Source organism: Malus sylvestris, chromosome 2 (assembly GCF_916048215.2).
Source record: "Malus sylvestris chromosome 2, drMalSylv7.2, whole genome shotgun sequence".
NCBI classification, from domain to species: Eukaryota; Viridiplantae; Streptophyta; class Magnoliopsida; order Rosales; family Rosaceae; genus Malus; species Malus sylvestris.
In genome coordinates this window covers 29,013,801-29,029,424 of record NC_062261.1, presented here as the reverse complement: position 1 = coordinate 29,029,424, position 15,624 = coordinate 29,013,801, and the positions used below count along the sequence as shown (strand labels likewise).

The 15,624-nt window shown below is 35.3% G+C and overlaps 1 protein-coding gene across 1 annotated transcript; it reads right to left on the bottom strand.

The window, feature by feature from the left end:
- Positions 1-2,773: 2,773 nt before the first annotated feature.
- Positions 2,774-14,329, bottom strand: LOC126598816 (exocyst complex component SEC5A-like). The gene is made up of 21 exons (XM_050265183.1): positions 13,688-14,329; positions 13,441-13,598; positions 13,262-13,350; positions 12,927-13,121; positions 12,086-12,213; positions 11,832-11,990; positions 11,390-11,494; positions 10,471-10,545; positions 9,287-9,424; positions 9,012-9,197; positions 7,593-7,736; positions 6,952-7,078; positions 6,664-6,874; positions 6,405-6,520; positions 6,094-6,316; positions 5,241-5,334; positions 4,642-4,719; positions 4,475-4,531; positions 4,092-4,241; positions 3,465-3,677; positions 2,774-3,202 (listed from the first exon to the last, which is right to left on the bottom strand). Exons 1-21 carry the CDS (start codon positions 14,120-14,122, stop codon positions 2,987-2,989), a joined length of 3,297 nt encoding a protein of 1,098 aa, XP_050121140.1. The 5' UTR covers positions 14,123-14,329; the 3' UTR covers positions 2,774-2,986.
- Between the last annotated feature and the right edge of the window lie 1,295 nt (positions 14,330-15,624).

Genomic DNA, 15,624 nt, shown 5'->3' with positions numbered 1-15,624 from the left:
AAAATAATAATAAAAAATTTTTTTCCTTCTTCTCTTCTTCTTCTTTTTTTTTTTTTTCTTCTTCTTCTTCTTCTTCTGGGTTCGGTTCTCTCTTTTTTTTTTTTCTTTTTTTTTTCTTCTTCCTCCTCCTTCTCCTTCTTCTTCCTTCTCCTTCCTCCTCCTTCTTCTTCTTCCTTCTCCTTCCTCCTCATTCTTCTTCTCCTTCTTCTTCCTTCTTAAGAAGGAAGGAGGAGAAGGAAAAAAACAGAAAAAAAAAAAAAAAAAAAACCGAACCTAGAAAAGAAGAGGAAGAAGAAGAAAGAAGAAGGAGAAGAAGAATGAGGAGGAAGGAGAAGGAAGAAGAAGGAGAAGGTGGAGGAAGAAGAAAAAAAAAAGAAGGAAAAATTAGTATCCGGTCCCTAGTTTTTACTGTTCATTAACTAACACCTTATTAGTTCTCAAATTTTGATTCAAGTCCCTAGCATTAATGTGATAATGAATTTACATGTTTATTATATAATTTTTTAATATAAAAATTAGTAATTAATTTAGGGTTTAATACTCACACCTCTATTAAACTTCTAATTAATTTTCAATTCAAACATTTCCAAAATAATAAAAAATTAAATTAAATTAAATTTGTACCTATTAGTTTTTTTTTATATATAAAAAGATTCTCAATTTTTTAATCTTAAATGTACCCATTCATATAATTTTTCAATTTTTTTAATCTTAAATGTACCCATTCTCAAATATATCAATTTGTTATATGTAAAATGTACCCTTTTTTAATATAAAATCCATTCAAATTTTTTAATCCATGTTTAAACTTATATGGGTACATTCTTTTTCGTTGATTTGAGAATGTATCCATGTTTTGGTACAATAACTTTTTTTGTTAATTTTGATTAATGTACCCATACATATGTATATATATACACACACACAATATAATAGAGAGAATAATTTATATTTTATTATTTTTAATCCCATAAATTATGGGTTTTATTTAAAATCTCATTAATATAAACAATTAAAATTTTCAATTTTTAATTTTTAATTAAAAAAATATAGTAACTTACATTATTACATTAATATCAGGGACCTCAATCAAAAACTAAAAACTAACAAGGTTTCAATCAAAGAATATTGATAGATAAGGACCGCATCCAAAGTGTCCCAAAAAAAAAAAGAAAAGAAAAGAGAGAACCGAACCCAGAAGAAGAAGAAGAAGAAGAAGAAGGAGGAAAGAGAAGGAAGAAGAAGGAGAAAGAGGAGGAAGAAGATGAAGAAGAAGGAGAAAGAGGAGGAAGAAGATGAAGAAGAAAAAAAAAAGAAGAGAGAAACCGAACCCAGAAGAAGAAGAAGAAGGAGAAGAAGAAGGAGGAGGAAGGAGAAGGAAGAAGAAGGAGGAGGAGGAGGAAGAAGGAAAAAAAAAAAAAAAAAAAAGAAACCGAACCCAGAAGAAGAAGAAGAAAAAAAAAAAAAGAAGAAGAAGAAGAGAAGAAGAAAAAGGAGGAAGGAGAAGGAAGAAGAAGGAAAAAAAAAAGAAGAGAAACCGAACCCAGAAGAAGAAGAAGGAGGAGGAAAGAGAAGGAAGAAGAAGGAGAAAGAGGAGGAAGAAGAAGAAGAAGAAAAAAAAAAAAAAAGAGAGAAACCGAACCCAGAAGAAGAAGAAGAAGAAGGAGAAGAAGAAGGGGGAGGAAGGAGGAGGAAGAAGGAAAAAAAAAAAAAAAAAAAAAAAAAAAAAAAAAAAAGAAGAAGAGAAGAAGAAAAAAAAAATATTTTATTATTATTTTATTATTTAAATATTTATTTAAATATTTTTTAATATTATTTTTATTTAAATTATTTTTTTATTTTTTTAATGACACGTGGCGTCCAATCAGAGCGCCACGTCATCACTTAACGGGAGAACTAACAGTTTGACTAACAGATGTATGAGACTGTCCCAAAATTTATACTTTAGGTATGACTCTGGGACGAAAAAAACTTGATGTACTAAATGTTGAAAACCACAAAACATGAGGATGGTAAACAGTCTTTTACCCTTAAATTAAATAACTTGTGTTTTTATCAAGGTGCAGGTATTCTTGGTGAGAATGGGTTAAATGTGGCTTTGATCCATCTCAACCGTTGAATTCAAAGAGTTGGAACTACTTCGGCTCGTTAACAGAGTTTCTGTGTGTATATATATATATATATATATATATATATATATATATATATATATATATTGAATTGGTCTCTTTCCCAAAATTTAGCTCTTAAATTTGTACATGTGTAGTAATTCAGTTTCAAAGTACTTTTAAAATAGTTAAAAGCGCTTTTTGGTCTGAATGTGCTTCAATCCGATTATTTCTTAACAAATTAGTATTTGCAATTTGTGAGGGCTAGCCATATAATAAACTCTTGATATATAATAACTAACCAAAACCGCTTCATTGTCAGAAAAGCACATGAACTTGCTTACAATAGAACTCGCGCTTCTCACATAAGCGCATCATTTTTAAACGAGCCCAACTATAATGAAAAAATGAATTACAGAACACTTATGAACATAACTGCTTTTTAGAGAAGCATTTCCAAACGGGCCATTGGAACATCCATCATAATGGCTATATGACAGAGTAACAGAAAAATTTACCATCATTGGTTCAAACTGCAATGGACTGATGTCTCAAACGGTTAAGAATGTTTACCCTTTGCACTCGAGATCCTGTATTCAGATTCCTCTCTCCTCCAATATCGCTTTTATACAAAAAAAAAATATTAAATAAAGTGTAAAACCATCTAACAGCATAAAAGAACTATACTGGCATTAACACAATAGAAAGAAATATACAACGTCGTGCTTGACAGTGTCAGGTAAAAATAAAGAACAAAAAAAGCTCAATGAGGGCTTAAACAATAAAAAGAATATGCTTTCAGCTGAGTAATCACAGTACAACACTAGTACGTAAATGGTAAAAACCAGAAAGTCAAAAACCTTGGGCCATTTACAAATTCATCGACGCCTATTCCGTGAGTAGCCTGGGGATCCTGTGTTACCTCTGTAGTTTCTGCTGGGAGAATCGAGCGGTCCCCTAAACGAAGCATAAGCACGTTTAGCTGATTCAGGTACCGAGTCTAACGGAATTGACTCCACAAAACATGCCGTGTTGATGTGAGTCCTCTCAAGCTCAGCTTGAAGTAATTCAGAGCTATACTGCTGGGCAAGTGCCTGAAGCATTCAACAAATTACTTTCGAGTTATTTGCATATAAGTAAAAGACCGGGAACATGGAACTTTACTACGAGGTTTAACATGACAACCAATTGACGTGGTAAAGATTTCTTTCAGCCTATTTACAATCCAATATTATTATTCTAGTCGACGATGCATACGTATGCACACATAACTGTCACCATAACCAATTAGTCAACTTGGCATTGTGTTTTAAACATTGTACAAGAAGAAATCGCTAGAGAATTAAGGTTTCTTACAATGAGGTCATCGGGTGACACACTCATCCCATCCTGTCTATCATCAGCCGCCTCTTCACTTCCACGTGTTGCTCGTCGATTATGCCCTGGATTCTCCACATTTTCTGACACATTCTCAGTGGCTTTATCGAGAAGTATGCCTTGTAAGGACTTCAAAGACTCCCTTGCACCCGCAGTTAAATATGGATTTAAAACAGTCTCGAAGTATTCAAGCTGCATTATATACACAAAAGGGAAATCTCTTAGAACCACATATGACTATGCATGATCAATGATGGTAATGACTTGCTCACTCCCAACGAGATATCACATGAAATGAACACTCTGTAATTTTCTATTTCACATCAACCTTTCAAGGTTTTATTTTTGTCACATATACATATACATGTATATATGTATATATTTTTTCAAAGGAAGTTGTAAATATATGCATAACGTGTTGGATACATTATTATCTTATCAAAATAAGGTGCATTTAGAACAAAAAGGTTTTATCTCAGAGAATATCATTCATCGAGCACCCAAAGGAATGTGGAGCAATTGCCATTTATTGTTGCTCATCACCAAAGCCATATGCAAATTAAAACATCAACTTGATACAACATTTATACTGCAAAAATCTTTTACCTCAAGCATCAGCTGACAGAAACCATTTGCATCAAGTGACCTAAGATCTTTCGATTCATATTCATGGAACAGGCTGATAAACGTGTCAATTAGACCTTCAACAAGAATGCCAAGCGTCTTGTCCAATAAGGGCTTAGCACCAGAGAATACCTGGATAGTCGAAATTGATTTCATTAAGTTTATTAAGAAGACGACTCAAAAGTTAGAGCTAAGAATATGAAACCGCAAATATGCATAAGTCATAACAACTGGAAAATAACATACAGAAAGAAAAAAAGAAGATATTTACATGCTCATTGGAGCAGGCAATGTACCGATTCATACTATGGCCTAAAGAATAAAGACACTAAAAATTAATATAATACATGGCTTGCACTAATTACCTCTGCATGCACAGCTACCAAAGTGTGCAGTAACTCCACAGCAGCATCACGCACACCCTGCAAGACACCATTTTATTATGATCTTATTATGAGATTCCAGTTCAGTTATTGAAAAGAAAATACTAATAGAAGTACAACTACAAATGCTAAATTCTAAAGTTTCTTACTTTTACAGCAGGTGCTGCTCCCCATTGAACACCAGAATCCAACAAATAGTTCCAGGCAGCAGTTCTGATCAAATTTGCCTGAGAGGAAAGATAACTGTTAAGTTTCACATAAAGGACCACAGAAAGTGCATCATAACTTCAATCCATGTCCACTTGAATTTCGTGAGCAAATGATAGGAGCAAAAATGTCAGCCGTGTTCACTTAAAGGACGGAATGATTGCAGGCAAATTTACTCACACAACTGGACAGGTGTTGAACCTGAAAAGTTGCAAACTCACCCCTTCCCCAAAAGAATGGGGAGAGAATATGCCATGTGGCACAAAGAAAATGGATTGCCTTATTATAAACAAAGTAAAAAGAGATTCTTTCAGAAAGGACGCACCACTGCACTCATACAGTTATATCATATACGAAGTTATGAACACATCAACAGAAGTGGACCTATAACTTTAACTACATTTTCTTAGCCAACAAGGCAGTAAATGTAGAAAATGCCCGCACAGTAACACAAACTGACAAACGAGAAGAGCAAGATAATATAGTAGACCTCCAGAAGAACATGATCGATGTGCTTGTGTGTTGGGGTGTTCAACTATACCTTAGCAAAAGTATATTGCTCAAGGACCTTCTCTTCAAGGCCAGAAAATGACATAACTAGGTCTTGTACGTCACCATCCTCCTCCTCTCTTTCCCTTTAAAAAGTAAATAGAAAATATATAGCAAGGTAATCAGGCATAACCAAACAGATCATATAAGTGCATAAAAGTTTTAAACCATCAATAAATGAGCATGAGTCAACTATCAATTGATGAGCATCACCTACTGGTCCAATGTTTTGTTTTTGTTTGGGTTTTATAACTTTTTTTATAACCTGGAACATCCGCATCTTTGACCCAACTAACCTCTAAGGGAACATTTTGACCCTCCATTTCGAATGGCCAGGAAAACCCATTGGTCTATCTACTTGACACTAAATTCAACACCACCTTCAATATCGCATTCTTATCACAGGTGTAGCAAATTTTCATGTGAACTAGTAGATTTCAACAATCGACTTATGCATTTTATTTATTTTATACAAGTGTTATTGGGGTAGGGGGAATTGAACATAGAACCTCATGTGGATGAGTAAATGCAGTTAACCATTTGAGCTAGAAGCCCCTGCTTCACAAATGAATCTTTAAACAAAAGAATAATATCCTAAAGCCTGCTACTAACATACAAATTCCAGTCCGTCTTGATCCAACCAAATAGTTACTGAATATGACTAAGCCATTTGAGAGTGGAAGATACAAGATAGTAGCCAATATGATTTCTGGTTCTTGGGTTCCCACTTCAGTGGATTATATACAACATTCCATATATCAGGTATATCCAACTTCCTAATAAATAGGGCAAGAAACATGATGATATCCTAAGGTTCAATGAAGAGAAAAATAGGGCCCACATACCTAGACTGTAGCCAGATGTGCTTGTAATTTTTGTACAACTCATAAGAAAGTTCTTCTCTGCAATAGCCAACATTACTCAAGACTATTAACAACTGTTGATGTGGGCCAACACTACCTGGGAGATCAGACTTTTCTTCTAGGGTATGAGAATATCCATTTTGTACATGTGAACTTCCTTTGGATTTGTTTACGGCAAGCTCACTTCCAATGCGCTCTAGATGACCTGATTAGTGTGCAGAGAATGGAAGCATCACAACTGGACATTAAATACTTAACAACATGAAGTTGAGTTAGGTAGTCATCCATCATACCTGCAAAATCGAGCATACAGTTCAAAAAGGCAAGTCTGACAGATTCTTGTGTTTCTTGGAGTTGCATGAACATTTCTTCTGACTTCGTAGCCTCAGTTCTTAAAGATTGAATCATCCTGAAATATATAACTGTTAATGATGAACACATAAATAACGAGTGAATGTTCTGAACTTCTGCAGAGAAATGGGTAATGAACACTTAATCTTGAGCTTGTCTATCACATAAAAACCCTTGATTAAGTCGCGCTTAGGGACTTACAACTTGATTTGATCCATTGCTGATGTCATAACATTACGGAATGCTAGAGGCAAGAAAGAGATTGTGTAGGGAGATTTATTCCTTTCAAGAACTGATACAGGAACCCATGTCTCGTCTTTTGAAATCTCTGCAGTTGATGCCCGCATCCATGAGCAAAGCCTTAGGATATAAATCTTTGTAATCTCCGACTGAAGCGCTCGAGTTGCAGTTACTATAACAAAAGCAAGTCCAACCTTCAGAACACTTCAAGAAACCAGCACATTGCAGGTAAAGAGAAAGCTAAGATACCAGCAATAGAAGGAGCTGATTCCTTTGCTTGGAAAGCTTCACATGCTTTAGATATTTCTGTTATGGCATCCCTCATATACGGTTGCAGAATATTTGATTCTTCAAGATCACGGAACGTATTGCAAACCTACATCAAGAACAAGAGTAATAAAATTATAACTACTTACCGAATGTGGGTTTAAACTGAAGATATGCAAAGAACGACAGTCAAATGGAGTTTGGCATGAGCTGATACTAAATTTTGATCTGAAACATATAAATACAGCAGATAGAATTAAAATACATTTTAATATTTATATTTGTAAGGCTCCCTATCTCTGATTAGAGTCATAAGACAAACAAAAAAGAAATATAGCAACTTAAATTTGAAGGAAAATCACCATTTCTCTTTACACTATCCAGATAGCCTTATTTCTAAACAAAATAAAGCATCAAAGAATGTAGAACAGAGTTGATCAAGAAAATTTGTCATTCTGCAATTACAATAGAAAATACTCAGTTTTACTAAAAATTACAAACTATATCGGTAAATTTTGTACTCAAACATATCCACGTTCATCTATGTACCTAAGCTTAATGAACTAAGCCTTCCATTTATGTAATGCTAATTGGTAATAAGCAGGTCCAGCCAGCATACTCACCTTGACTCCATACGCGGATATGGTATTCCGTATCATTCCAGCAACTTCATCAAGAGAATGAGTGGAGTATTTCCCATTTCCAACTTTATCCTCAGCTTTATTTGCCAGAGCATTAGCATTTGATTCAGTAGAAACTTGGGACGACTGTACAATTGAAAGTCATAAGAATGGAAGTGAAATCATCTCTCACAGAAAAAAAAAATGATCACTTAAATATGGCAACACAAATATAAATATGGTTTTTCATCACTGAATTTGCATGATGGGTCAGCGAGAAAATGGGCACAGCGGCTTAAGCTATTAGGTGTAGGCACTTTCCAGAGGTGGAATCTTCTAGTTTTTCCTATTTAACCCGAAACCAATCGACCTAGCCATGAGCAGGTTGAAGAGAGCTCTAACAGGCATTGGAGGACCGAACCCACGTATGTGGAAAAATACGGGGATGAACTGTGGCTAGGGGTGAAAGGCCATATAGCTGCTTCAATCAGTGTTGAACACGCAATAGGTTTAAAGTTCTCCATGCATATTCTCATAAAGCAGCTCACATAAATATGCACCAGCTCAAATATGATGCTTGAACAAACATGACAGTATAGAGATACAGAAATCAACCTCTTCGGCATCAGAAATAATAATACCAAAAGGAGGGAAAATATGCAGAAACTAAGAAACTCCGGTTTTGCAGTTTGGAAGTTTACATTCTTTTTCTCAGGTATTTATGTTAAAAAGTGATTTTAAGGTTTGGATAATTGGATGTCCATACTCCACAGTATAGCAGCTACTGACTGACTAGGTATACTAAGAACAATCTATAGTTCTATCCATTACATTCTTCACGTCTCATGTTGATTGAATATATTTCACCAATGGAAAAATGGATACGTAAAAGCAAAATAATATCATTTAAAAAATACAAAAAGAGAAGGTAAAAAAGTAAATGAGAGATGAAGTGGGAGATAAGCATGTACTGGGGAACTTTGTAACTAACAAGATTTCCCTGTGGAATATTGTAATTTTACCAAATTACAGTGTATTGGTAAATTCATCATATATTGATGGTTTTCTAAATAAATAAGCCGGTCAAAGTTTCCAGCCTACCTTCTACAGTTGACTTCATATTGCAGTATTGATGTATGTGATTAAGGAAAACAGCGGTATGTTAACAGACCAAATATAATTAATCAGTTCTATGAAACTGTATCTCTTATCATACTAATGCATCGGAAGACCAAATATATTCATGTGTGCATTACGTGCATGTAAACATGTATTTCTGGAACTGTTGAACAAAATACAGCGCAAAAATTATGAGCTGTATATAAGACAAAACGCATGAGCATCATTAGAAGACAAATTTTATAAATAAATAAGAGTAGATCTTACATATATGCCGAAGTTAGAATAAAGTGTTAAACATACCTTTGCGAACTTTCCACTGAAAACAGAAAGTGCCACTTTCCAGAAAGCTGGTATGTGATGGATAAGTACAGCAGTTAATCTGCGAATATACCTCCCTCTAAGAGCATCAACTTCTTCACCTGTCAAGTCTACTGGCAGAGAATCTACTGGAAGGTGGTTGTCCCCAAGAGAATAGTTGACATCCGACTGACAATAGTGTAAAAGAACAAATTGTTAAGCACTGACCCACTCTTTAGCTGTTCCTCAGTGTAAGATGATCCAAGGATTACACTTACAGATTCATTTAAATCTTCTTGAATCTGCCTCCATCTTGCATCAGACAGAGCCCTTTCACGTAACTCATTATGTAAAGTCTCCATCCTAGCTTCATGATCTAATGTGCACTTCTCAAGCAAACCTCGAATTCTGTTATTCTGAAAAAGAAACGAACAAAAAGAATTCAGTACATTGACAATGGGCACCACTCTAGTTGTTTCTTAACGAGTACAGTCATATTCAGGTGCATAGGAAATTCAGACAAACCATGTCCTCTGTTTTTATTCTGACTGATTTTTATCACATGGTGTGAGGGAAGAGAGAGATTGTGTCAGAAAAACGAACTAGGGTTTAACCTCTCTTTTTACTAAGAACGAGATTCTATTAACATGGAGAATGAGCGACATGCATAGGAGGACGAGATATCCACAAATTAAAAGGAAAAGAACATAAATATCAACCATCAACAAGTAAGACCACTCCACTAGAAATACATATTACATAAATTTGGACCACCCCATTCCGACGCCAGACTGTAACCCTTGCTCAGGTTGATTATTGCCAGTATGGTCCAGATTCAGTCTGGCAAGATAATTGTACTCCATCCACGTGATAGTGCAGTGATGCAAATCTAATTTTTAAGCTTCCATTCAAAGATTATCCTTGTTGAAAAAAAAGGCCAAACTGAAGGGACTGATGCATCTAACTGTGATCTAACAAATAAACAAATTTGGTATTGCCAGTAAACACTGAAATTTCATTATGATAATCAAATGGTGGTTCTGTTTTAATTGATTTTGAGCAAGGACGCTCCTTGATTTGCATATATAAAAAATAGATGTTCAGATCATTCAAAGATATGGAGACAGTCTACCATTCCCGCTTATATGTGGGCCTTTCCCATCACCAGAGAGCACATACTATGTGCTTAATATAAGTTTGGAACAGCAACTGCAAAGATTTTAATCAAGACTTCCTGCTTTGGTTGGTTTATCATTATTTCCAAAAGCTTTAAGCTATTAGAATGTGGCACAATAATCTTTTTATACTCAAGAGACTGGATTCAACAACCAAGCACTGCAATTTCGAATTCCAATGATAATAATCATGATGATTAAAATTCTAATCAGCATTGCTTAGTTTACAAACAAGGAAATTTAAAAATAAACAAATAAATCCCATGTATAGTTACAAATTTACTAACCTGTATATTTAAATAGTGCCATACAGGATCTGACTCAGGCTCCAGCTCCAATAACAGCCTCACTGTGTTTTCAAGCTACATTAAGCATAATAAAGTTTTTAGTAGAAAATTATTAAAAGAATAAACAATAATAAATGCTAACAAGCACGAAAGTATGATAATGGTAAACAAGATATGGAGTCTCACGCAACAACTCACTTCAATGCATGTGCATCATTTTGTCTAGTAAAATCACCCTATCAACTCTCAAAAAGTCATAGGTGAAAAATGGGCCCACAAAGATTTCAAAAACAAAAAGGAAAAGAAGAAAAGAAGAGATTATAGGTGGTTAACAAAGTCTTCTGTTCACAACTTTTTTCAAAAATCTTGAGTTGTTATAACGTAGGCCAAGAATTATTTTATATTTTCATTCTTCCTTATATGGGGTCTTCTTTCCACCAATAAAGCTAAACAAACGGAATTCAACATAATACTTGGAGCTGGGGGTTGAAACTATAGAGGTTCAACTCAGAACCTTCTCTTCTCATACAGAATAAGCTTAATCACTGCTCAACAACTCAAGCTCTAATGTAAAAATTCAAGCTTCGCTTACAAAAACATGAGGGGGACCGTAAGCCTCTTAGACTAGAAACAATTTAAGCTTTTCATCACTTTTACAACTTTTCCAATAATCTTAAATGAAATTCTAATCTTTGAGGTTTAATTTGAAAGTTAACCAGATAGCAACTGGTCCTTCACCTTACGATATGCTAGATAATGACCAAAAATGTGGAAGAAGGATAAAGGAAAAACTCTACTTCTGCCAGTGAAGGACCTGTACTTTGGAATTCATGACTATAGCACTAAGGACAGAACACCTCATGGTACTTTCATTATTGGTAAGAATATAATATTACCGAGATTTACATGTTGAGCTTACATTTGTTAAATCTATTTGTGGATCTTCCATAGACTTGTAAAGCATCCCTTTAAACTCATGCATCACTTTTTCAACCTCTTCAAGTACACGTTTCAGTATTCCCACCTGCAATAAAATGATAGCAAAGGTACATCTAATTTAGTAGGAACAGTGCACTCTAATGCAAAATGATTGAACAGATTAGAGAAATCTAATAGCGTACTAAGCTGTATTTATTCTGAATAAAGGGAAATGAAACCAGCTGTCTAATAGAGTCTTGTGACAATTATTATCAGGACCTTGCAAAATATTTACTTATGAATTAAACATAAATACAAGACTAGCATATATGCGACTTTCTTTCCAAACATATGTACAAGACTATCATAGATGCGATTTATGAGCTTTAAAATTATCTAATTTTACCCACACAAGAAATCTAATTAATAAAGATTGCTTATACATGAGAAGGCAGAGCTATCGATTTGGCCTTCTTGTATTCCCTAACTGCCAAGTCATATTCTCCCTTGCTTATGCTACCACGAATTGTACTGGGCAAGTTGAATAGCGTTCGGAACCTCTGTAGCATTCCTTGCACAGACCTGATCTTCTCAGCTTGAGCCTATAGTCATACAAAACTAGATGAAGCTTATATCATCCAAGTTGCATAACTGCACATAAATCTCCAACCAAATAAAAAATTTAAGTCTTACCAACCTGTCTCTCAAATAGAGGCTGGAATGCACGATTAGCCAACGAACTCACTCCTTGCATACAGTTAAACAAATGAGAAGTGCCTGAACCTTCAGGGTCTTCTTCAATCCGTTTTAACTTTGACTCAATATCTGTGCAATAATCAACATCTTCCACATCAGAAATCAAGAAGCATCCCACTTAACTAGTATCTATGTTTCAAATGAGCTTTCACATTTTTATACAGTAGGAAGAAATAAATAAAGGCACTGGGAAGTTGTGTCTCAATCCAATAGGAATAAGCTAACAAGCAAATTTTAAACATAAAAGTAAACCAACTGCCTTGTTTTGATGTGCTTTCCACAGAGGTACTCCAAATTACAAGTTCAAAAGTGGCTGTTCATATTATGTCAAGATAGGTGTATTTTAATCACTAAAGCAATTACATCTCTCAAACAAATTACAAGAATGCAGGCATGCCAGTTGGAAGTCCAATCTTTTAAGTAACCAGAAGTGCATGACAGGCGCTGATGACTTCCAGCTAGATGCTATTGGATAGTTACCACATGAACAAGATGTCTCTACAAGATTAACATGAGGGTAATGCAGAAAGGCTTACGTTGACAAAGTGATCATAACAATTAGCCATCCCTTTTCTTCTAGGGTCTGAAATTAGGAAGACTACCAAATAATGTTTCTCTATTTTACATTTTACCTTCCAAACAAGTAACCAAACTACACTATGTCTAGATATTACATATGGCACATCTTTCGGTAATTTCAAAATTTTGAACTGTAAAACACATCTAAAATTAAGCATCTCCATAAAAACCAGATCCCCGAGTGAGATGTGACAATTTCTTACCATCAATTGTGGTTTTGCAAGAGACAAAGCAGTCAAAATTGTCTTTGACCAGCTGTTTTCTCTGCTGAGTCCGTCCTTTAAGATCACTTTTTAGAGCAAGAGCACCCGCCTCCAAATCTGCTGCACCAGTATCTTGGTGTATCCGTGATATAAAGAGCTTGGCATCAAATTTCTCAGAGAAATACAACAACTTCTCTGTAAATAATCCAATTCACGTATTAGTGTTTGTTAAGCAAAACGGCAAGGTGGTACTAGAAACTAGAAACTTGGAAGTCAATTAAATACAAAGAATAAGAAGATAATACAGCATAGCAAGAGCGAAGGTGGTACATTACCACGAAGGTTGTTATCCAGTTTGTCATCCTTGGACGGAAAATGGTCCGACGACTCAGTAATCAATCTTAACGTTTTGTTGTCTATGATCCTGTAAGAACAACACAAATGCAAATGCAGGTGAAAAGTGAGACCCTCCACTCTTAAATAAATTCGGAAAATAGTGGAATAAAGTGCTAACCCCAAGCCTAGGGGATCAATGCATTCCATGCCCCGTGGGAAAGACTGCAAATTGTTAAGCCCCTTTCGTGCCAAGCCTGCTGTCGAAACTTTGCGCTCAACCTTTTGGGCCACCGGTGCTGATCTTGTCTCTCGCATTTCACGAACCCTACGAGCAAGCTGCCAACACAAACCAAAATCATTCCCAAAACTGAAAACTCAAAGCATTCAATTACCCAATTCTCTTCAAATGTGTATTATATGTATACCTCGGCCTCGTCGACGTGCTTCCAGATACCGGGCTCTCCGCCGTCCCAAGCGGCATCATCATCTCCCCGAGAACCACGTCTGGCGGCAGCAGCAGCAGAAGCGGCGCTGCCGCCTCGATACCGCGCGCGCTGCTGATCTTTGGCGGTGGAGTCCTCATCGCCGCTGGATATGCTGAGCATGTCGACATCAGATTCGTCGTCGTCGTCCACCACCCGCCGCCTGTTGCTGGTGTTGCTGGTTTTGCCGGCGTGATTGGGGGCAGGAGAAGCGGCGGGTTTCCTCGGCGGTTGCTGGTGGGGCTGCTGGACGTAATTGGCTACGGGGGCAGAACGGGAGTTGCTGGAGGTGGGCTTCCTGTAGTTGACGTCGCGCTGGGCTTGCTCCTTGAGAGCCATCTGGAGGAGCTCGTCCTCGTCGTCGCCGTCGCTCGACATTGCTGGGGATTCTACTGCACCCTCGACTCAATTTCGCAATTTCAGATTTCAGATTCCGAATTTCTGAAAAATCAAGAAAAAAAATTGTGGAATCGGAAGGATCTGAACTTGTTTCCCACCAGAAAATTGAGATCCAATTATATAACACAGCTACCGGTTGCGTTTGGCATTCTGTTCCAATCGTCAAACGAAACAGTGTAATGGACTGAAACCATTTTAAGCCCATATACTCGGTCTCATTTTTTTATCCTTGTCAAATAATTGAAATTTGGAACAAAAATGCTAGATTGCACTGTGGACATTTCGCACCCTTTATTACTTCTCTTTTTTGTCAAACATGAATTTTGTTAGATTAAATATTAGATTAGTCACCGATTGGTAAAGACTCACGCCGTCATGAAAGAATTCAACTCATTTTCAACACTGCAGTAAAGAGCCACTTGCTACTCTTTATTACTATTTCGCTTTTAGTTTTTAATGTTTATTTTTTGTGTAGAGATAAATAAAAAATTTTGACTAGAAAAATGATGGTGAGAATATGAGTGTTCTAAAAAATTCCCGCCTAGGCGCTAGGCGGTTAGTTATCGTCCCAATTAATGCCTAGGTATTTGAAAATTAAGAAATGACGCCTAAACCTGTTAAAGCGCTCTCCTAAGACCCGCCAAAGTTGCGACTCACTTAAATAGAAAAAAAATATAACTTTCATTTTGCATTTTATTTATTTTTTTCAATAAATTGTAAGGTACTTGTTGAATACGTAAATGAACTCATATTATATGCTTGTTCCCCATGTTTTCTTTATGTTCCAATGCTTCATAATATATATGTCATTTTATTTTGAAGTTTTTGATGAAATTATATACATTTTAAATATAAACAAACATTTATTTATACAAAATATAATAGATTTACTTAAATTCGTTTATGTTCCATCTAGTCGTCTAGACGTTACGTCCCAGCCTGCCGCCCAACCAACTTCTAACGTCTTTTAGAACCTTGAAGAATATATAATGAGAAGCGTATAAAAAAGGCACACAAATCAAAATCTAAAACTTTATTTTAATTTGATTTCTCTTTAAAACTTTGTTTTTATATGCTATTAGATGTGTTTATTCTCTAAAATGAGAAATATTTTAACTTTTGATATTAATAAGGCAAAAAACACTCTAAAATTATAAATTAAGGAGGGATTATTCCATAGATATAATTGAGTTTAATTGATTTGTAGATATTCCATATATAATTTTAATTCAATTTCTTCGAAATTTATGAAGGAATTGTGAGATTTATGAATGCTTAAAATACTTCGGAAGAATTGTGAGATTTGTGAATGCTTAAAATATACCATGAATTCTTTCTAATTTCCTCAAATTCCTCAATTTTTAAAACTCTTTAAAATAAAGAGAAATGCTAGTTAGAGCATCTCTAAAGGAGATGTCAAATTTTAAACATCAAAATGATAGTTGATAGCTTATGTGGCAATTTGACATTTTATACAATAT